The sequence below is a fragment of the Aythya marila genome, assembly GCF_965140915.1.
Source record: "Aythya marila genome assembly, chromosome: 2".
NCBI lineage: Eukaryota > Metazoa > Chordata > Aves > Anseriformes > Anatidae > Aythya > Aythya marila.
The window spans coordinates 17,025,695-17,048,743 of NC_139043.1; the positions used below are offsets into that span (position 1 = coordinate 17,025,695).

Sequence of the window (23,049 nt, forward strand, 5' to 3'; positions counted from 1 at the left end):
CTTTTAAGAACAGAGAGTTTTAACTACCCAACCAAGCCTCTGCAGTGTAAAAACAAGTGTTTTAAGAAGGATGGGATGCGATAGCTGTAGAATCTTTTTGAAACATGGAAATGGATACAATAAGATTTAATAAAAAAGTTTAAAAATAAGATTTAGTAAAAATGCCTGTGTTTGTTATCAGCGTGTTTCATTACTGCTTAGGTTAACTTTCCATCTTTGTAAGCCTTGATTTTATCCTCTCTTCAGATAATCCTCTTGAAGTTAATTTGTAGTGCTCAGCAATACGTGCTATTACACATATCCTCACTGTCTTCCTTTGTATGAAATCCACGCATACACACACAGTTTTTGCTCATCTTTCCTTTTTCTGTTTCCCATTACTTTTCTTTCTTCTGTGCCTTCTTAAGCCCTTTTTTAAGCGGTTCTCTTAACCATGTGTTGCTTCTCTAGTAGCTGCTCCTGTGCATCTTTGTAGCATCCAGTCCTCTCCTTGCAGGCGCGGTGATGTCAGTGGAAATTCTCCTCAAACATAACTCGTGGGAAGTTGAGACCATGGCATGGGAGCTCCCCAGGCTGGTGCTGTCCACCTGGTGCGCAGATGCTGCGGAGCAGCCAGTAGGGTGCTGCAGAAAAGGGATTTAAAAGCATGAAAGACGTAATGCTTACTTGTCTGTGTAATTCAAGGATGAGTAATTTAGAAAGAGCAGTTAACACAAGTTGACTACGCCTTCAGTGCACTGGCAAAACTTAGATGTGCAGATTGACTTTGACGTAGCAGCTTCAGCTTTGTGACACGTTCCGTTTCCACGCTGCAGAGAGGGGTGTCTTGTGCTTGCTTGCTCCAGCTGAACTGCTATAAGGTATGCACGGCACAAAAACAGGATTGCCCATACTTTCCCTATTCCTACAATGACAATTTTAAAAACATTGAATTGTCTAAAGCTAGAGCTGTCTTGAATTTGTTTTCAAAGAGCACTGGTGCCTCAGCGGGCAATTTAGCCTTGCACACACTTACATTATGTTCCTATATTTTGCAGCTGTCTTCCCGCTGATCCACTTTTCTTAGCTAAGACCAAGTTTTTCCTCAGGGTGCCCTCTCCTGTATGTCTGCAGGCTTCTACTTCCCATCTACTCAATGATTAGATTGGATTAATTCCTTGTCTGTTAGGGAAGTTAAGACAGTGAGAGTATAAAAGATATAGATAACATATTTAATCCTTGGTATTCTGTCAGTGCTGGAGTTGGAAGATGTTAGGGAAGTTGCCAAATGCAGCAGACCCCAGGACTTGAGGAATCTGTCTCAGCTGCAGAAGATGAAGAGGTTTCTCAGTCCCAGTCCGATGGAGATGGCCTCTGCTGTTCCCTTTTGTGGGTCACACCAGTGCTGGGGCTGGGTGCCTCTTCTGGGTGCAGAGCTGGCCAGAGCAGCTACCGCAGAGCAGTGCCTGTACCTACATCAATGCCAACAGCTCTCATAAAAAAAAAAAGCCACGGTGCTTTACCCAGACGATGGTTCAGACTGTGAGCTCTTTGAGATGCGGGTCTCCTCGCACTGGCTGGTCCAGCTTAAAGTTTGTTAGCAAAGTACACGCACAAGCATGCAGTTACCTGTGCACATGATTAAATTCATTAATCACAGAATCACAGAATGGTTTGGGTTGGAAGGGACCTTAAAGCCCATCCAGTTCTACCCCCTGCCACGGGCAGGGACACCTCCCACCAGCCCAGGTTGCCCAAAGCCCCATCCAGCCTGGCCTTGAACACCTCCAGGGATGGGGCATCCACAGCTTTTCAGGGCAGACTGGGCCAGGGCCTCACCACCATCACAGTAAAGAATGTCTTCCTAATATCTACTCTATAGCTACCTTTTCTTTTAGTTTAAAGCCATTACTCCTTGCCCTATCACTCCACCCCCAGCAACAAGTCCCTTCCCAGCTCTTCTGTAGCCCCCTTTAGGTACTGGCAGGCCGCTGTAAGGTCTCCCTGGGGCCTTCTCTTCTCCAGGCTGAACAACCCCAGCTCCCTCAGCCTGTCCGTGTAGGAGAGGTGCTCCAGCCCTCTGATCATCCTTGTGGCCCTCCTCTGGACCTGAAGACAGTACTGGAGGTGTGATCTCTCCAGAGCCGAGTATAGAGGGGCAATCACCTCCCTGGTCCAGCTGGCCATGCTATTTCTAATGCAGGCCAGGATGCCATTGGCCTTCTTGCCTACCTGGGCACACTGTTGGCTCATGGTATTGATGGCAATGTTATTGATGCAAGGGAATAAAATCAGAGAATATAATCAATAAAATAAACCATTCTAACTACAGAATACTAGTTCATGTTCTTAATTCCTTTATCCTTACTCACTCTGCTAGCTGCATCAGTACACCTCTCATGCATCCACTGGTCAGCAAAGATACATTTTGTGCTTCAAAGCTGTTTCTTTCAGAGAGTGTTATGGCAACTATGTGCACTTCCTTCAATTTTGAGTTGGTTTTCCTCTTATTTCCCTCCTGCTGCCTTTCCCCATCGCCCTGTTTCATAGCTCTGTAACATGAAGGCATTGCCTGGGAGCCACCGATTCTTCTCTGCCCCAGTGGCTCAGGCACGATGTGACTCTCCATGACAAATAGTGGTATTTATTGAGTGGTAGGGATGCTGGGGGGTCAGACATTCTTATTGTGTCCATTGGACAACAAGTCTGTATTGTCTCCCTGCCTCTTCCAAACTTTTCCTGTTGTCTTCTGCTAGAAGTCACAGTAAGCACAAGGTGAAGTGACAAGTGGTGTCCATACACAAATGTGACTTTGCCTCAATTATACTGAAGTTAAAGGGTTAAAAAAAGAAAAAAAAAAACAAACTGCCAGCTGTAAATGCTAGCGATTAAATATAGGATAGCTTCCCATTTACTGCTTTACATTTACTATGGATATCATCTTCATAAAGTATCTTGAATTTTAATGCACTTAGCAGATTGGGTTTCATGGAAAAGAGCAGTTATTGCTGAGATTTAGGGATTAAATAATCTGGTAATGACACTACAGACATACACGGCTTTAATCAGGATCAAACCATAAGTCGGTACAATTTGGAATTTCCACATTTCAAAGATTCTAGGAAGAAAGTAACCCATGATTGTAATCATCTTAATCTGGCAGCTGAAACACTAAGCTGGCCATATTGAAGTTTGGTATATCATTAATGGCTAACTACAAATCATACCGTAGCACATGCCAAGCAGCAAAATATTTGTAGTTGTATGCTTGTGCTCTTTCATCTCCAAACATCCGCTTTCTACCAATTTCTGACTAACTCTAACTAATAATCTGCCCAAGTTTTACTATTATTATTGCCTTCTCCCAAAGGGGAAGCGATCTTTTGTTCTTTCCTTGTTGTGTATCAGGTAACCACTGTGGAAGACCTATGGCTTGATTGCATCTTCTTGCCCAATTCTGCGCTCTCTGTTTTCTGAGTATGTGTATTGGTCTGTTAATTTAGAAGTGGATCATTTTATATTTACTCTTATACTGCTAAATGAATTTTTAATCTATGACAGATCTTTAATTCCCTTTATGTTCTGTGCATCTATTCTCCTTTTGTTATTCCTGTTAACACTTTCAGAACCATTCTGTCGTGTCTTCTCCATGGGAATGTCGTGCTGGTTTTTTCTTACTTCATTTTTTCCACTGATTTCCCAAACTTTTAAGAATATTGTTAAGAGCAGCCTCTTGTTCTCAGTCTCGCTGAAACTCTTCATCCAAAGATGGATACACATAAAGGGTGCTTCTCTGTATTCCAGTTGAGCTGGGGCACTTCAGCTGAGTTTAGGTGGATAAATATTTGTGATTTCTTAGTTTCTTAAGTGAAAAAAAAAAACAATTTTTCGAGTAATATAGAAGGAAATGTTATTTTTCCTTCTGTTGATGTTAAAACTCATCCGTGGCATAAAATTGTGAAAAACGTTACCTGATTTTGTGATATTTCTTCCTGATATTACTAAAACTTCTATTTATTTCTAGCGGTGCATGTCCAAATGCAATATAAATCAGGCTAAGTCGTGCTGGCTGGTGCTTTGGGTGAACCTTACTTGAAATAAATGGGGCCAGGGCAGGGAGTTCCCAGCTGGAAGCTGTCAGGAAATCTCTTGGCATCCCAGTAGTTGATACTTTTGTATCACAGGTCTTTATTTTCATAGATCCTGATTTCTTGTAGAATAAAATTTCTGATCTTGTAGTTTTGTAATCACTATATTCTATTTTAAAACAGTAGCAGCTAGTAGGAGCTCTGTTATTTTTGTTCCTGTCGCCTCCTCCGTCATTAGGCAATTCCTGCTGTGAATCTACCTGCTTTCCGAAAGTTAAAGCTATAGCAAGGCTGTAATTTTGTACACCTGTACAAATACATTTGTGTTACTCCTTCTGATATAAAAAGAAATGAATGTTTGCTTTGATTTGAAGGCTCTGTTAAAATCAGTTTGCATGTTTGGATGGTTTGGTGCAAAAACCTGAAGTGAAGTGACTTGAAAAGCTGAGGAGAAGAATCTCTCCTAAATTATTGAACTTTTTTTTTCAGTATTTTGTCATTATTTTTCACATTCTTCTTTACCCTAAAACACACATTCCATTTCACTGTTGGTGTTTCTTTGTCCTTTGCAGGAAGGTTTGAGGGAATAGTAGTATCCATCACCACTACTTCATTATCTGGTTGTACTTATTTGGGACATTTTATTCTTGACACAACTCTCAATCCTTTTAAATAAAATTCAGAGACTGCCTTCATCTTTATTTTTATTATAAAGATATATATATTTATTAACTTTTATTATAACTCTTGTTTGGTTTTGTTTGTATTAATTCATTTATTAGAATATCTTTATTTTTATTTCTGTTTATTTTAAATAAATTAATTGTATCCTGACACCTGGGTGTGCTGTGCAGTCACCTTCATCTTCTCTTCTTAGATTCAGTGACTGGTAACATCCTCACTAGAAATCTTCCATTGCTGGTTTATATTGATCTTAATTTTTTTCTGCATATCTATATATTTACCTCATATATTTTTTTTTCTGAATTTTTACTACATTTACCATTATTCTCAGAAACAAAAATAAAACTTACACGTAACACCACATGTAGTAGGGACAGTAGGGAAGAACAGAAGACCATCCTTTACTAACCAGTATAGTGTTTTGTTTTGTTTTCTTGTTTTTCTAGTCTTCCTTCCTTCCTTCCTTGGATTTCAGCAAGGATGTGTCCCTCATTGTCCAAGTTCCACTTGATTTGTTGTGATCGGTTTGAAAAATTGTTAACTGTCAATTACTTTTATTTTAAAAACAAATTAAAATAGGAATGTAAATCATTGCCTTGTAGGCACTCTTTGTTATTTTCATGGCCAGGGTTTAAGCAAGAGCTTTTAAGCAAGTGCTTAAACTAATTCTTGTGACTTCTCCTAGTACTCTTAAGCACATGCTTACTTTAGTGATATGGTTTATTTTCTATTTTGTGTTGTTTTATTTATTTAACCTGAATGGTAAGCAGGCACAGAGAGAAGGGAGCAGTAAGACCTGCAGCTAGCTTGCCTGTTGGCCGCTGATAGATTCTGCCTGGCCTTTCGCAGTGTTGCATTTAAGCACCCTCACACGCTGCTGCCTTGGTTTTTGAGGCTTGCTTGTAGACAGTTGATGCATAGGGGACTTCTAAGGGTAGCTTTTGCATTTGAAATTCTCCAGCATAATGAAGTTGCACAACTTAAGTCCCCCCAGCTTCTAATGTAAAACTGACAAGAAAATCATTTTTTTTCAAATTTTTGTTCATTTTGAAAAATAGCCATGAACATGGTTAGCTCTGAGTATCAGTTTTTAGTGTAGGGAACTTCTTTTAAATGAATTACTTGGAATTTTTCACAAGTATTTCATCTCTAATTATTAGCATTTTGCATTGGGGTTGTGGCACTTTGATCCGATTTTATCAAAACTTGTGTTTATGACATAATTATGCTCTGATGATGAAGGCCTTTTCATTCTTTAAATGAAAGTGTTATTTTCATTGTTTGCATGCTTCAGAGTAGCTGTTTCTCAATAAAAATCTACCAATCTTTAACTATGTGATAGGGGAACAGATGAGTCAAAGTAGAAAACAGTAATGAAATAGTACTTGTGTTTTGCATGTCTAGGAGGGTCTAAAAGTTTGTTGTTCTTTTCCCCCATGAGTAGATTTCCATGTGTATGTACATGCAGCTTTCAGTGTCGGTACTTTTCTTAAAATGTAATTTGTAGTGGAGTAATATAATGCTATGAATTAAAATGAGACAGTTTTTAAAAAAATCTGAATTTCATTAATTATTTGACCTGTACTGTATCATAACATGTTGCAGAAAATGTAGGAAAACCTGAACAGTGAGCTGCATACTTCTCCCATCGCATAAATTGTACCGACCCCACTAGATGGTGCTAATTGATAAATATATGTGTGTGTATATTTAATTTTATCTCAGAGGATGTATGTCCCTATCTCTGATTAAAGTTTGCTGAGTTTTGAATAGCTCAGTTCTGCATCACGAACCATACAGAAGCAATCTTCTCAATAATATTAGGAATTTGGGCAACCTGAATGGAATTGGAGCTAGGACTAACTTGCATTGACTACAGGACTGTAAGGATGTGTTTACTACTAAGCAGGAATAAACTGAACTATTCGTTATTTAAATGTAGCACGCTCTGCCTGAAGAGTGAAAGAGAAAAAGCACAAGCCTGTGCCAAGGTTTTGTAGTCTGCACACAGAGAATCCTGTTTGTCTGCTTTCTTTAAGTAATATTCAGTCGGCGTTTCTGTAAAACTTTAGATATACAGACAGTGGAGTAAAAAAATCTGTCAGACAATGAGAAGAGCAGTTTAGCTTTCATTCATGTTAGAAATCTGTTCATTTGCTAAGCATGGTTAAGAAAGTTTTCCTTTAGGTTCATATTGTTAAAAGAACAGTGGGGATTGCTTGCTTTTGGAAAAATGGCTGGAAATTAGCTTCTGTGTAATGATGCAAAAGTAACTACCTCAGTTCAAATTTGTGATGAATGCTTGAAAAAGTAGCATTGGGAGAATTGAAGATTACAAAAACAAATTGTTTACAAGTAAAATGTACTTTGGGGCAAATGAGAACCTCTTAGTGTTTGTATAACCTTCTTGATTTCTGAAGGAAAGGACAAGGCGTATATGAAGAGAAATATTCTATCTAGGCACGTACTTCTTTTGGTTTTAGCATCTGACTGAAATCCTGAACTTCTCTTTCAAGTCCACTAGCAGTGATTGTGAGACTACCTGCTCTTCTTGTGCAGTACTTCTCCCCATTCTTAGCAGTCTTTCATCAACAATTCTCAGCCTTCAGTTTAATCTCTCTTTAAAGCTTCTTCATCTGCAATTATTTGACAAAGCAGGACCATACAGTCGTTCATTTAAAACACTTCGTGGTAGCTTCTTTATTTGAAAATGTCTGTTTCTTTTGATTTTTTTTCTTTTGTTTTAAGCACTGTCTCCACATTCTTGGCATGTTACCTCTTCTGTCCTCGCTCTGACTCTGGGAGTAATTTAACAAGAATTGGTATTAACATTGGCTCAGGACGTATAGTAAATTTCTGTTCAAATTCACTTGATGTCTCTTTGCTAATTAACATACCAACATAAAGCAGTGGGAAATAATGGAATATTGTTTTTATTTTCTTTCAATTTGCTGAATTAGATAATCAAATTTGATGGCATATCATGAAATGTTCAGGATTGCAGTTTTCCTAAATGTCTTTCAGAAGTAAGATGACAGTTGTTGCTGGTATGTTTTGTGCTTAGAAGGACTTCAGCTCCTGATAGCATACAAAAGACAGTCAGTTAGCTGTCGATGTCATCTTTCTTTTCTTTACTTTCTAGCTGCATCCAGTGTGTTTCGTTCCCTTCTCAGTTCATGTTAAGTAGTATAATTATTTCTCTTTTTTAAAAGGTTTTTGCTTTGAAATATGCAAATCTGATATTCAAATTCAAGAACGATTATGTTATTCTGTAGTAAAGAAAGCAGACTACAGAAAAGAAAAAAAAATCCTTCTCTCAAATTTATTAAGATCTAGAATTGTAAAGTACCATAGCAAAAGTTTTGCCCTTTGGGCTATATAAGAATGGTAATACTGTTCTGTGAACAGTATTGAGAACAGTATCACAGAACTGGTAATAAGTTCTGTGATAATACTATACTTGAGCCATTAAAAAAAGTTTGTGATAAGTCTTAAAAAAAAAAGAGAGGAAAAAAACAAAACAAAACAAAACACATTTTTTAAAATCTGTCAGATACTAAGACTTGACTTCATTTCTGATGTTTTAGATCAATTCTTTCTATTATTTCTTACACATAATAATTCTAATTAATTAGGTATACGTCATGCAAGTCTTTGTTAGTCAACTGATACCTAAAAAAGAAGTTAACAAGACTATTTAAGTGTGAAAAAAATAGAAGATTTTTTTTTTAAAGAGAGGAAAAAAGTTGATTGTTATAATATGGGATTGAAATATTGTAGACGTATGTATATATATTCTGATCAGTCTAAGTTCAGTGTCTTGAATAAGATAAGGTTTTCCTCAACTTTTGTATTTAGAATTACCGTAGAAACATCAGCTCTTTGATTGTTGCAGCAGGGGTTATTCCATGTGTGTTTAATTACTTTCAGTGCAATTTTACTGAGTATTGTTTCTCATAACTGAAGGGCTTCAGTGTGAGTTGCAATCTTTCTTGCTTGCATGAAGTAAAATTGTATCTAAAAATTAACTTAGAAGGATATGTTTTTTATATGACAGTTAGGTCAGGAAAATGCTGTAGCTTGTTACACTATTCATCTCACTGTCAGAAGTTGGAAGGTGAAAAGAAAAATAAGGTTATCAATTATTATCTTTTTCGCATTAGAAGTCATTTTAGAACATCTAAGAACATTTTGTGTCCATGATTAGTCATAGAATTATAGAATATCCCACAAGGGACCCACAAGGATCATCGAGCCCAGCTCCTGGCTCCACACAGGACCACCCCAAAACCAGCCCCTCTGTCTGAGAGCGTTGTCCAAACACTTCTTGACCTCCAGCAGCTCGGTGCCGTGACCACTGCCCTGGGCAGCCTGTCCCAGTGCCCAACCACCCTCTGGGTGCAGAACCTTTCCCTAACCCCCATCCTGACCCTCCCCTGTCCCAGCTCCATGCAGCTCCTTCGGGTCCTGTCGCTGTCCCCAGAGAGCAGAGCTCAGCGCCTGCCCCTCTGCTCCCCTCGTGAGGGAGCTGCAGGCTGCCATGAGGCCTCCCCTCAGCCTGCTCTGCTCGGGGCTGAGGAAACCGAGGCCGAGGAAACCGAGGCCCCTCACATGTCTTCCCCTCTAGCTCCTTTGCCATCTTTGTAGCCCTCCCGTGGAGGCTCTCTGCCAGCTTTATGCCCTCCCTGGTGCACCCCAGGGCACATGGGTGGCACAGCCCCCAGGCCCCTTTCCGCGGGGCTGCTCTCCAGGCTCTCGCCCCCAGCCTGTGCGTACAGCCGGGGTTGCCCCTTGCCAGGTGCAGAATCCGGCACTCGCTCTTGTTAAATTTCATGAGGCTGGAGATCGCCCAGCCCTCTAATCTGTCAAGATCTCTCTGCAAGGCCTCTCTACCCTCAAGGGAGTTGAAAGCTCCACCTAAGTCCTTGTCTTCCCTTTAATGAGGAAATCGATGCTTAGTTTCTTTATCAGTGTGCTCTGAAATCTTTGGAGAAAAAATGGTGTCATAATCGTGACTCTTATTACCACTGTAAATTGCAGTCTTTGTATGACTTTGAGAGTTCTGTTATGTAGGTGATCAATTTGCGATGTCTGTAGTGCTGCACGCAAGTATTTCCTTGGGTCACCAGTACAGCATAAATGCAGATCTTTATGCAAAGAGAGAGGAAATTTGCTTTTGGTCAAAGATATGGTCTGTTGTTCTGTGAATGATGAATCCTTACCATTGTCTTCATGAAAGGAAGAGTTAGATATAAAAACACTGATGTTAACCAACCCCAAAATCTGTTTCTTTTCAATCTGAAGCTTTCATTCAAAAAGTAGTGTTTATTGAAGTAGTAATACTTAAATAAAAGTGTTTTATTAATTGGAGAGTGGGCAAAGAGTACCACTGATGGACATTATATATAGACAGAAGGGTGAAGAGACATAAAGTGGAAAGGGCCGTTTATGAGTTGGAGGCCTAACCAAGTTCAGTATTGCTTTTCTGAAGCTTTTCCTGAAACTTACACCAAATTTCATGTGGTTTTATAGGGCAGTGTGTGCTTTTCAGAAAAGAATCGGTATACTTTTAACATATTCAAATGGGGACTTGCTGAGCTTATTTTTCAGATTTATGAAGGGTAATGCATTAAAATTGTAGGGTTTTTTCAACATCCATTTGAACATCTGTTTGAAGGCTGCTTGTTTCAAAGAATAAAAAGTTCGATGTTCTTGTTTGTTCTCTTTTTTTAATGATAAAAATAAATTTCTGTTTGAGAACTTCATGTCCTTAGTTCACACAAGAGAGTTGCTTCATTCCAATTTGGAATTGTTCTGATGCTCCTTCCTTTAGAAACAGGGTTAAAAGTGCAGAAAAACAATTTTGGAAATACTGTATACGGTAGCCATGTAAGCTGTTTGGCTCTAAAGGGGCAGGAAAATTTATTTTGGAGCAAGCGCAACTTGTTTGGCTTTGGTCTGAACTTCCTCTGTCTATCTAGGGACCCTCTTCCTATAAGCAAAGTCATCAAAACCTTTTCTTATTACTGAAAAAAAAAAGCGTGTTTGAATGAAGTCTGTGAAATCTCATATAATAGCAGCTTTATTTTATTGTATAAGGAACAATGAATTCAAAGTGAAAAGTGTTTCTTACAGAAAAATAAACATTTTAAGAAACTCTGCAAGGAATAAGTGGGGTTGTAGCCAGTATTTAATCTGTTCTGCTTGACATTGCAAAAATAAAATAGCTAATGTATTAGTTTTATTAACACATGCTTTCATATTCATTCAGACCAGAATTTTCCTATTCTTTAGTTCTTTATCTTTTTTTTTTTTTTTGTGATATGGGATATACGAGACAAACTTTAGAGGTATTAAAATATATGTGTGTGTGTGTATGCAAAACACTAGCTTTTGAAAATCAAGGAAGGAAAAGGGCAGCACTCCACAAGATACCCTATGAAGGGGTTAAAGTCACAAAGATGTTACAGTACTCCTTTTGTAAATGCCAATGAATAATGAAATGAAAATTGCATATAATTACCATTTTTATCTTTATCCTTATAGTAGTTTTAGCATCCTACTTGAATTACAGTGATCAGCCTTATGAAAACTAGATGACATACTCATGATTATCAATAGTTAAGAAAAAAAGCTACTAACTGGTCTTGAGTGGATTGCAAACTGTATGTGAAGCAGCAGCATGAAAGGTAGATGCCACATAGGGAAGTAGAAATAGGAGACATAAGAATTATTCCTTTTTCTCTATTCAAGATCAGGTATGGCCAGTAATTAAGTAGAATATAGAAATTTCAGAAGAGAATAGTTGAAATGATCACTGGTCTGCAACCAGGTATGAACCCCTAGGGGAGACTGAAAGAGTTTAGGTCTAGCTTAGAAATGACTGGAAATGTATCTACATTTTTCTGTTGAAGACAAAGAGGTTTGATTTTTTTTGATCAAAAAGACAAAGCAGATAATTTGTTCTCCCGGACAAAGTGAAAAGTTTAGAAATCAATTTACAGCAAAATAAAAAGAAGCTAGACATTAGGAAAATGTTTCTAATCATAAGTGCAGTTAAGATCTTTCAGAGCGGGCATTGCTAGCAAACATTAAGCAGTTAAGTACAATTGATTTTTCTTCAAGTAGTTGGGTGAACTTTTATGACCCCTCGAAGCTCCCTGTGGCCCTGCTTTGTATTAGAGAACATGCTCTGTAGGATGGAGAGAATACCGATCCTTACCGAACATCTAGGTCCTGCTGTATGTCTCACTGCATGAATGAACTGCACAGCACTCTGTTTATAGGGTGTGTGACTATAGTTTTATATACACCACAACCTGCCCACATGTTTTTTCTCCAATTAAAATTGTCTTGATTAGGAACAGCACTAAAAAAAGGAAGGAAACTATTACAGGCAGTACTCCCGTGAATTAACAGGAGGTTCAGCACAGCGTCCCAAGATGTAGACATCAACCTGTCCGATGCAAGGCTGCTGCTCCTGTGCCTGTAGGATAACCAGAAGGGGTGGGAGCCAGGTTTAGGGGCACTCCCCTACAGGAGCTAGACCCAAATACTTGCCTCTTGAGCAATAATTTGATTGTGCATATTACAGTGACTTGTGCTCAGATGCCCTGGCTGTTCTGTGTGGGGTACTTGCTCTGCTCACACCCCTGAGGGGCTGCCACAAAGGACTGCTGGCAGAATACAGTTTCTCTTACTGGAAGTGCTTTGTATTGCTAGAAATCTACAGAACTTACCTTTGGTTACCTAGCTGTGGGCAAAGAAAGAGTTGGGTGAGGTGTTGCCACTGTGTATATGGCCTCTGTCACCTTCTGAAATTGTTCTGTTCAATTTCTGGATGTGCATATAGAGAGGTTACATTAGTCAAATTTCCATATTAAACTAAAGTTTAGGATACATCTGTTCATTTCTTCCTGATTAATGTGTCTGCACTTCATCAGCTACCCCAACATGTTCCATAGCACCCAAACAAATGTAAATTTGTGGCACGCTGTTTTCAAGGTACTTACTTGGTCTTGCTTTTAACCACACACTAAGTAAGGAAATGCTACCTTGCCATTCACAAATAGAGAATAGACAGACTGACATTCTTTCAGGAATGTGGTAGTGAAGAGGAATTTGGTTGCTCACCACCTTATAACAGTCTCATACCCCAGACTTTGACTTTAAAAGGACTACATCTGGACTAAATACTACTGATGAATTTATGTGTCACTGATCCCACACCTAACTGCGTTCACACCTTTTCTTTCTTGTCTGTTCTTGTCTCTTCTCAAAATGGCCAATATAAACAACCTCACCACTTCTCCCTTTCAGATTTTTTTTTTTCTGCATTTAATCCATACTGACAGGCGTACAGTTGCTTGCTTACAGGGTGCTTTCCAGACTGGGAAAACAACAATAGCTGTTGTTCTGAAGTGTTCCCAATGAATGTCTCTTAATGTTGATAGCTCTTAATCTCATGGCTTGTGAGCAAAGGAGGTGGTGTACTGCATAAGGGATGTATTTAATAATTTACTTTTGTGTTCCTTTGGTGACACTAGAATGAGAACACATTTTTTTCCTTCTGAAATTAGGAGTATTATGAGGCATAGATACGCAGGCATACCCTCTGTTCTTGAAGGACATGCTTGTTGAAAATGTCAATAGCTAGGTATTGAGCGATAATGAAGTACTTTTTCTTACAAAAAGAAATGTGATAGGAGAAGGTGCATGCAGAAATGTACACAGTTCAGTACGCAGGGAGTGTGCATTAGGCACAGAGAAGCACAAGCAGGATCACCGGGATCATCAGCTGCTGACTTCAGGTCTGTCTTGGTTTCCTCAACACAGCAAAAGTAGAATAGATGCTTTTCTATTTTAAAATAAAAGAGATGTGTGCTTACAGGCCTGAGATTTTCATCAGGAGATTTCTTTAAGACAAACGAAATCTGTCAGTGCCTTTGTGGCCTTGTCAGACTGGTCTCAGAACAGGTCACTCAGCACATGTAGTATTTCAACTGCTTCCCCTGCGAGACTGTCTCAGGTAAACCTCTGAGTGTCGCTGTTCTTGCTGCTTCTTTCCAAGGCCTTGCATTTTCGTTGTCACGATCATCCTCCTGAGATGCCACCTGCTCTTCAAGGTCAATCAGGGTTGAAGGACAGACAAATGAGGCACAGCGTGAATTGATTCATGAGGAAGAGAGATTCTCTTCAGGTCGCCTAGGCTGGCCGGCCAGTCTGTCACAGGTGGTGCCTCAATGTTTTTTCAATCCCTTTTTGCCAGTGTTGACATACAACATCGGTGTGCTCCATACAAATTATCCCACACAGACCACGTGCACTGGACTTCATAGGGGTCTTTAGATGCCTGGTTGTTGTCCAGGCTGCTGCAGATCACCTCTACCACAGCTAATTCCTTCAGCTACGGGATACCTCCCTCAGTTGTGCTCAGCCTGCCTTGGCCGTTTCCAGAATCTTCTTCAAGGGGATACCTTGTGTGACAGAAGCCACCTCCAGAAGCTGCAGATTTGTTGCCCTTTTTCTGATCCCTGTGTTGATCCCCTGCTCCCTAGCAAGGATGCCAGCTGCTGGGCTTCCTGGCTCTCTAAATCCTGCTGACCCCAGTATCCCAGCACCAGGGAAAGCAGGTGATAATTTGCGTGCCTGGATGGCAGGTGTCATCTTTCTGCATCTTGCAGCTTGCTCAGGGATAGGGACCAGGTGGTTTCTGACTCGTTTATGATTTCTGTCTCTCCCTGCTCCTGTTCTTGTGGCTGTTTAGCTGCAGAACAGGCTGCCTCTAATGATACTTCTTCCAGTTCCCTTGTAGGAAAAGTTTGTTCCTTCCTCACTGACCTAGCTGACCTCTGCTTCCATAGGTTCTTCCTGACCACAGGAGTCGGTTGTTGGGCATCTGATGTAGCCACAACGCCCATTTGTGTGTCTTCAGATCCAGAGACCTTCTCACCCCCTTGAGGGTGCTGCCGAATCACACTCGGTAGTGCTTGGTAGGTGTAGGCCGGGCCCCAGCACAAGGAGTGCTAAATTACACTAAAATAAACTAAAGTTCAAGGTACTAAATAGCTGTTGTAATAAAACAGAAAATATCTACCCTGGAGGAGGCGTAGGAGGTGTCGTCCTTCTTTTCCTCCACAAATTGGCTTTCAGAGAAGTGGAAGAAAGTGTAATTGATAATTGGCTCCACCAGAAGGTTCCTGAAGAGCTGGGATGGCCACAATGTGGGACCCAAATACCAGCTTAGGCTCAAGGCCTGTGCCTTTATCATAGTTCTCCCAGAGAAAACATAATGAAGTGCTAAATGGCACAGCAAACCGCGAAAGTAAGAACAAAGAAAACCACAAACCCTCCCCACTGCCTTTAAAAAGCCTTCAAATGTGGTGTACAGCAAGAGAGGAAGCCCGGAGGAGGAAGGACAGACAGGGGAGACGAGGAGGGGGCATCGCCCTCCATGCCATTGAGCAGCTGCCAGGCGTGGGGACGGAGGAGGAGCTGGCAGAGAGCTTCTGGGTCAGGATTATACGGAGGGTAAGGACAGGTGGCATTATAGTGTGCTACAGGCTACCTGGTTAGGAAGACCAAGCAGATGAGACCCTCTGTAGACAGATAGAAGCAGCCTCACGTTCACAAGCCCTGGTCCTCATGGTGGCTTTAGCTGGGAGCTGGACAGAAGCCTCTGATGTGATGCGCTCTGTTTTCCAGAATTGCATTCTGCCTTTGAATGCTGGTCAGTCCGAACTTCTCACAAAATCATCTTTGCTTGTTCTGAGTTGTGTCATTGCTGCAAAAAAAGCTGTTACCCAGAGGTGTTGGCGTGTCTGTAAATAACTGGTGGCACAACTGTGCGCTTGGAAGAACATTCTCACAAATGTTTCTTGTCTTTTATGTGCTAGTATGGTTCACTGGTGTTGATACAGTGTTTTTTGGGTTATAAGTATTTGTGTATATATTCTTACACACATATTCTTACACCAGTTGTTCTGTTAAAAAGACTAAGTTTGTCTCCCGTTAAATCTTTGACATCTTATTATTTGCCTTAAACCTTTGTTTTGGATTTGGGTCCTTTCTGCAACTTTCTTCCTCGTGTTCTCACCACCACCAATGTTCTTCCCGTGCACTCTTTCAAACAAGGGCTACCTGCAGGCTCTGAAGCTTGCTTTAGCCGACTGGGTCTCATCTATGAAGAGGCTTTCAGGGTTCCAGCTTTACACTTAAACGTCAGAAGAACTTGAAACAGATGTAGTGTATTTTCTATTTTTTAAAGCATGATACAAGCTTAGACTCCCCATAGATTTCTTCTAGAGAGATGGCAATAGCATTAAAATCCCAGGCCATGTACTATGGCCACAGAATACAAGATACACTTGCCTTTCATATTAAATAAAATTCTTTAAAATGAAGCTCAAATAAATGGTTGCGAATATGAAATGGTTTATCTTACATAGTAAATGCTCTCTCTTCTACCATATCGAGTCCACTCCCACTTCTCTCAAAGTGTTTCAGGATTATTTCAATCCCTACTACTGTTTAATTTCATTGAGTGAGACTTCCAAAGCAGAAAAGGACCTGCACTGTCCTTTTCTGCTTTTCAACTGGGTTTGCAGAGCTTGAACCACCAAAAAGCTTTCATCAATGCTGTCACTAAATCTACAGATTTAAAAATTAAATTCTAATTATGTAAGAATTGAATGTTGGAAATATAATGTTGCAGATATATTAGCATGATTTAAAAATTTCATATATGGGAAAATAATTAGCTGAAAGGTAGTACGTGGAGAAGTTGCCACAAATTTCAGCAGTGCACATCGCAGTTTTTCTGAAGGTGGTAGTCATAAATGCAGTCATCCATCACCCCGAAGTCTGGGAAATTCGGAATCTACCAGGTGAGTTTGCAAGTGTGCCCTGCCATCCTTGAGAGATAACAGAGTTGAAAGGCAAGTGCTGCACCCATCTTCAAAAAAAGGCCAAAAATACAATGCGGGGAACTACAGCTCCGTCAGCCTTACTGCGATCTGTGGGAAAATCCTGGAGTAGCTCATCTTGGCACGCATTTCTGGACACCTGGAGAGAAGAAGCTTCCTCAAAACATATTTTTGCCTCGCTGAAACTTTTGCTTTGTCAGTTGAATTGCACCAAATCTCCTGTCTGACTGCATTCAGGAAGCTATTATGTATAAGTGCTGCATATATTATAAATGCATCGGTTATCCAGAAGTCAGAGGTAGGCGGTATCTAAGGGAGAGCAGTAGGAAGTAGCATTTTAATGTTATGATGGTAATTTTATACTGATCTGAAAGGTAATCCTTGTATTGTGCGCTGATTGCAGCTTTGTGCACAGACCAGAGGGTTTTTTGGTTTGTTGTTGTTTCAGATTTGCTTATGCAACTCCTTCAAGTTACAAAGAGGTGAAAGACGGATTTTGCCTCACAAAGATCTGCTAAAAAACACACTAAGATTAATTTAGCAAACAAAGCAAAACACTACCCATTAAATCACGTCAGATGTTTTTAGAAAAAGACACCACCTGTACTCCAGCTTGGATGGCAGTGTGCTGAGTTTGCCGTGTCTTTTTCCATAGAACATGTAACTGAGGCAGTCCCAGGGTCAGTACAGTAAACTGGTAACGGATAAACTGATAAAACTTCCACTCTGATGTAGCAAAGCCCACTACGCAGAACCATTTTGTAATTACAGCAAGATTTTCCTGCTTCCTTGATTAGCTTCTGTTGCTTGCACCAGATTTCGTTAGGCAGTTACTTTCCGCAACTCCACCATATCAATTAAAATCATAATGATTTCCGTCATGCTTAGCTGGGTTCTGATATCCACTGTTAGAAAACGAAAAATTGGTTTCCAACCTTTTGCTGGTTATTGGCAGAACCAATAACTTGTTGAAGTTGCATGGGACATCCTCTTAAAACCCTATTTTTTCTTGTATATATTTACAATTTTTGTTCCAAGAAAGGTTGTGCAAGAAAGCCATGACATCTTTTTCAATTTCACTGGTAAAGACACTTTCAGGTTGTCCAGGGTAAGAACAGCTCCACTGGAAGCGGCTCCTCGATTTTCTTTGAGCAAGTAGAAGGTAGCAGAGGTGACTGCTTTTAACCTCGGAGCTGACGGAAGCTCAGCCTGGATAAAATCAAGATGTTGGCTGAAGCAATCAAAAAATGATGGATATGAGACTTTTTGATTTATTATGCCTTTTAGTTACTCAAGTTCACAGTCTTAAGTAAATCACAAATTTCTACTAAACTCAGGGAGCTGCAGCTCCTTGTTTTGTTTAGTTTCTGTGCTTTGTAAGCTGGAAATATGAAGTTTTCCAGCCACTTGTACTTTATGTCACATCCAATATGGATTACCCTTACTTCTCAGAGTAAACAATGTCTACATCAGCTATGTAAAATTCAGACTCTCGTTCCAGAGAAAACAGTGCTTTGCGCTGATTTTCTAGCTGAAGCACTAATCCTGGTCAGAAGGGATCCTTTTACAATAGCAACTCAGCGACTGTTTTGTCTTCGTGCTTCACCTTGGCATTTCAGAGCTTCAGCCTCCTGTGGCAGCCCACTTGGAGAACCCGTCTGACCCGGGTTATGGAAATAACGAAGGAATCAACCACGACTTAGGTCTTGTTATGGCACATGGCGTCAACGCAGTGTCAGATGGCCTTCGCTTCAAGGGACCTTTCGTCCTGTAGTCTGTAGGAACAGGCGTGTGATGGGCTGCTCCGAAGCCCCACAGGAAGCAATAAAACCCGCGAGCATCATTGGCGTAGCATGAGCTTGTCGTGGGTGTAGGTAGGAGTTCGGATTGAATCCTAAAGAAAGGGCTGGGGAGAGGAGCAAGGGGGTCCTGGGGAGTGAGAAGAGCGGGGATGCTGGGAGGAAAAGCAAGTGTGAGAGGAGGGGAGGCTGGAGGAAGCGGTGCAACATGGACACAACCCAGTTGATGCCAAACGCTGCTGGTGTGCAGCGAGGACTGCTTGGGCTGCTCTTTCTTTACAGCTCTCCTGGCTGCCCAGCCACTGAGCCGTTCCTCTGCCAGTGGCATGCTAGGAAGGGATAAGGTATCGTTGGGGCTCCCATACCCTTAGGACACGAGGGGCTCCCCAGCCGAGCTCCTTGCCAGACCTCCTATTCCTCGCCTTGCCAAGCACAGAGGTTGTGTCTGCAACTCCTCCAACCATCTGGAGCCCATGCCTCCTTCAGGAGGCAGCAGCACCCTAAGGGTGAGGTGTGTTCGCATCAGCTCAGACTGCTGTCCTCTTTTTTTCTTTTTTATTACTTGAATTCGTATTTGTGTATCTGTCTATCTCGAGGAAAGTTGTGTAAATGAAATTGAATGTTGAATATGTTACTTTATGCCATTCTGAAACAACTTGTAAGAAACTTTCTAGAAGCTTTAAAATATTTTGGCTCGTTTAAGCTTTCACACTGGAAAAAAACTAAATTTTGAAATGCTTGACTTGTGGAGGAGGGAAGAGGCTGTATATTTAAATGATGGTATATCCTTTCCCCTTTTGAAAGAAGCAAAGCACGCTGCATTTTTAATGTTGATGACTCCTCATTAAAAACTTTAAATGCTCCTAAATGACTTCAGCTTGCTGAAGGACTGCCTTTTTCTTTCAGATGTGTTAGAATTCATATTAGCACTACTTTGCCCTTGTTTCTGAATTATTTTAATGACGGCAGCCGCTCCACCAAGCTGTCTGTCAAGATGTGGGTGGCAGGCTATTATTTCACTTCATAAATCATAATTTACAGGGTTTTTTATATCCATCTTGGGGATAAACACTTTATGCTTTGTGTTTTCAGCAGCAATATAAAATGTAATTGATACTTAAAGCAATATGTTAGAAATATGGACATAGAAAGCTGGGAGAGAAAAATCACAAATGTTTAGTTTTTCTGTGGGTTGGTCTACATACTGAGCATTTTTTCCATCTGATTTCATATTCTTAGCACTTCAACAGAGGATGATGATGAATTACATGTACATGATTGCTGCCTGTAGGTTACTATAAGGATGTTTCTCTAGTTACAGACACTCAACAGATCAGTTAGCTCGACGGGGGTATTTTGTAATGGTTCTCATGCTGCTAAATAAACTTATCGTTTTGTGCTATTGTCTTCTAGATCCATGAAAAACTGCATTATTATGAAAAACAGAACCCTGTGCCCATACTCCACAGTGCAGCAGCCTTGGCAGATGATGTAAGTGTCCCCTGCTGAGATCACTGGTACCAAGTCTCCCAAAAAACTGTCTGCAAGCAGAACTCCTCATAGTGCAAACATATGAATGTAATCCTCTGAGCTGAAATCATAAGAAGCTGCAAATGTTTCCAAAGGTGCTGTCATCACTGGGCTTGTTGCTGATATTACTTTGATTTTTATTCACTTGCCTGTTATAAAAACATTGCATCTTAGATAGCCTCTTGTTCTGCTTTGGTAACTACGTAATAGAAATTACAGGTTGGAATTCTACGGGGAGGGAAAAAGCTGTCAGCTATTAGTGTTGTGAGAAAGTCACAGACAAGAGGAATGCTTTGGAAAAATAAAGACAAATGAGATAGCAGCACTGCTGACAGAACATGAAAAATGACAGATAATACTACAGAAATGAGGCATATGAAATGCCTAGGAAGAAGGCTTGTTAAAAAATAAAACACACACACAAAAACTATTTAAGAAAAAGTACAGTAGTGATTTATGGATATTGGAGCTTTCCAAATTACCTTTATAACCAAAAAATAAATTGTAAAAGTGGTCAGCATTGATGGAGTAGTTAATTTCCTGTTACTATAATTTTTATTTTAAAGAAAAAAAAAATCCAACCTGCCATTTCTTTCTATTTGGTTAATTCTACGATTCAGATGAATTGTGCACACACCTGTATAAACTATGACTGAACTTGAGGTAGGCCAGGACAGAGAAATGTTTAATAAACTGTGGTTTAGGTGAAATCCAGAAATCTTTGTTGCACCTGATGATTTCAGGTTGTTTTTTGAAAAAGGTAATGTGTGTTAGGATCTGTTTCAAATAAAGCGTGTTGGAAACTTCAGGTATGGTATAGATGTTTTACAATCTCAACTATCTTTTGCTATAATTGATAGCGTTCGATTTTGAAATTAGACTAATTGTTAATGTTGTGATTAGAGAATGATAACATTTTAAAGAAAAACTAAATTAAACATTTGAAGTCTAGAAAAAGGGATATAATGTAATTTAATCACTTTTCAGTAGGAGGAGAGCTATATCCTATAGCATGCTAGGTATAATAATGCATTAGCTTTGACATCAGGCATATATTAGGAATATTTTTTTAACTGTCAAGTAGCTTTGAATAATGTTGATAGTAATTTTGAAAATTAGAAAGCTGCTTGAAATTCTCTTCATTAAGTTCCTGATGACATATTAATAATCCTTGTTAACATTTCTGTTACGGATCTCAGGGCTAAAATTCTTAATAAGAATCGTTTCTTATTTTTGGATGCAGATCCTAGTTCTTGATATTTGCAGAAATGCTGAGCAACCTCATTCTTTGTTCAGCTCCATTTAAATTGTACAGTGTTGGAAATCCCCAAATTGAAGTAGTCTGTCACTCTTCAGTTAAGAAGGGTCAGGGTTTTTTCTACCCTGTGAATGTATTTTTATGGATATATGGTAGTATTTTTAGAATGTACACGTGTCAGGACACGAATATCTCTAGACATCTGCCAATTTTTTTTGAAGCACAGCTGCTTTTTAATGATTCTTTTGCAGGCACTTCATTTTTTCTTAGGTGCAGTTGAGCAGCTAGTTTTAGGGGCACCATCCCACAGACCAGGGATGTCCTCTAGCAGCTGAAGTCAGGTTAGTGTTTTGCAGGATTTGGAATATTTTAGTAGTTATCAGCAAACTTTGAGGAATATAATTTACATACAGTGTGTTTTGTAACTCCAAAACCCGTGGAGTTTTAGGATTAAAGCGTTGTTCATTTTTTGGCACATTCCTCTGACTAATTGTCAGCTTCAGGGATAGAAGAGCATGTTGATATTGACACGCTCTTTTTTTTTAATAGGCTTTAAATAAATGTTTTTTCCTAGTGATAGTAGCTGTTCTATAGTTAAACAAAGAAGGAGATACTCTTATTACCAAACATGTATTTCCTGTTTGATTTAAAATCTAAATTTGAGGTGTTGCTAATGTAACTAAAATGTTTAAGGACTGTGTTTTTATTCTTCCCTTTGGTATTGATTTTTGAATCAATTTCAGAGATAACAAGCTTCTTTTCTAAACATTTTCCTAGCTGCCATCCCTTCTCACTCCTCACCACCAGTGACTCTTTGACTGATTTTTCCATCAGAGATTCTGTTTGAGTTTTATTTTGGAGCAGCAGCGTCTGTTGCAGGACTCTTGATTCCATGCAAATCAATTAAACATTGCTGGAGCTTGGGTATAGACCATACATCAGGCCTCTGGTACTGACAAAATAAGTCAGAACTTTCTCAAGAAACTTTAAACTCTCAGGTCCTGGTGTTCTCTGTATCTCCAACCTCACTCTAAATCTGTGTCTCTCCACTGTTTTGGCTTTTCCTTTCCAGGAGAAAAGTCAGAGCTTTTCATAAAGATCTTATTAAAATGTTATGATTCCCTCCACGGAGAATATTGGAAGAGTTTCTCTGACAGCTCTTCCTGCAGCCTTTGTCATATGAGGTGATTAGCATGGTATCAGTGTAGCCAAAATATTCCATATAGCTTGCACAGCTCCTAGCAGCTCTCACAGATCTCTGCATGTCAACAACAACAAATAAAAAGCCAGACCTGGACTGCCAGAATCCCAGTAAGCAGCTCTGGTGATACCTGTCTGCAGATCTGAAAACACAGCTCTGTCTTCCTGCTTCTCTGGACAGCACAGGGTATTATTACACAGAGCCTTTAAGGTTCTTATGGGAATATTTGGAAAACTCTTGTAAATGATGTGAGTGCAAACAATTTTTTAATTTTTTCATCTCTGAACAAGTTTTTTTTTTTAAATTATGATGAGATTCAAACATCTGTTAAAGCAATAACAAAATATTCTTTGCCTTCCTCATTGTTCTAAACATTATGTACCTGCATTTATGTTTGTACCACCAAAGCAAATGCCAGCTCTGCTGAATTAACAGCTGCCTGTACACATTTCATCTGAGAGAGAAGTGCTGAAGCAGTCATTCTTATTGAGTGATTGCTACTCTTCATCAATACAACACAAATGAATAGATTTTATTCTGCAATGAGTAGTACAAGCTAAAGAATGAAAAGAGAACAAAGGGGAAC

At 39.8% G+C, this 23,049-nt stretch overlaps 1 protein-coding gene across 2 annotated transcripts in view; it reads left to right on the forward strand.

Annotated features, from left to right (window-relative positions):
• Positions 1-23,049, forward strand: part of MPP7 (MAGUK p55 scaffold protein 7) — a 148,306-nt gene that overhangs the window by 62,479 nt on the left and 62,778 nt on the right. For both annotated transcript variants that reach the window (XM_082753478.1, XM_082753477.1), the window contains one exon: positions 19,888-19,965. In XM_082753478.1, coding sequence (XP_082609604.1) covers positions 19,888-19,965 — 78 coding nt within the window. The remainder of the gene's footprint in view (positions 1-19,887; positions 19,966-23,049) is intronic.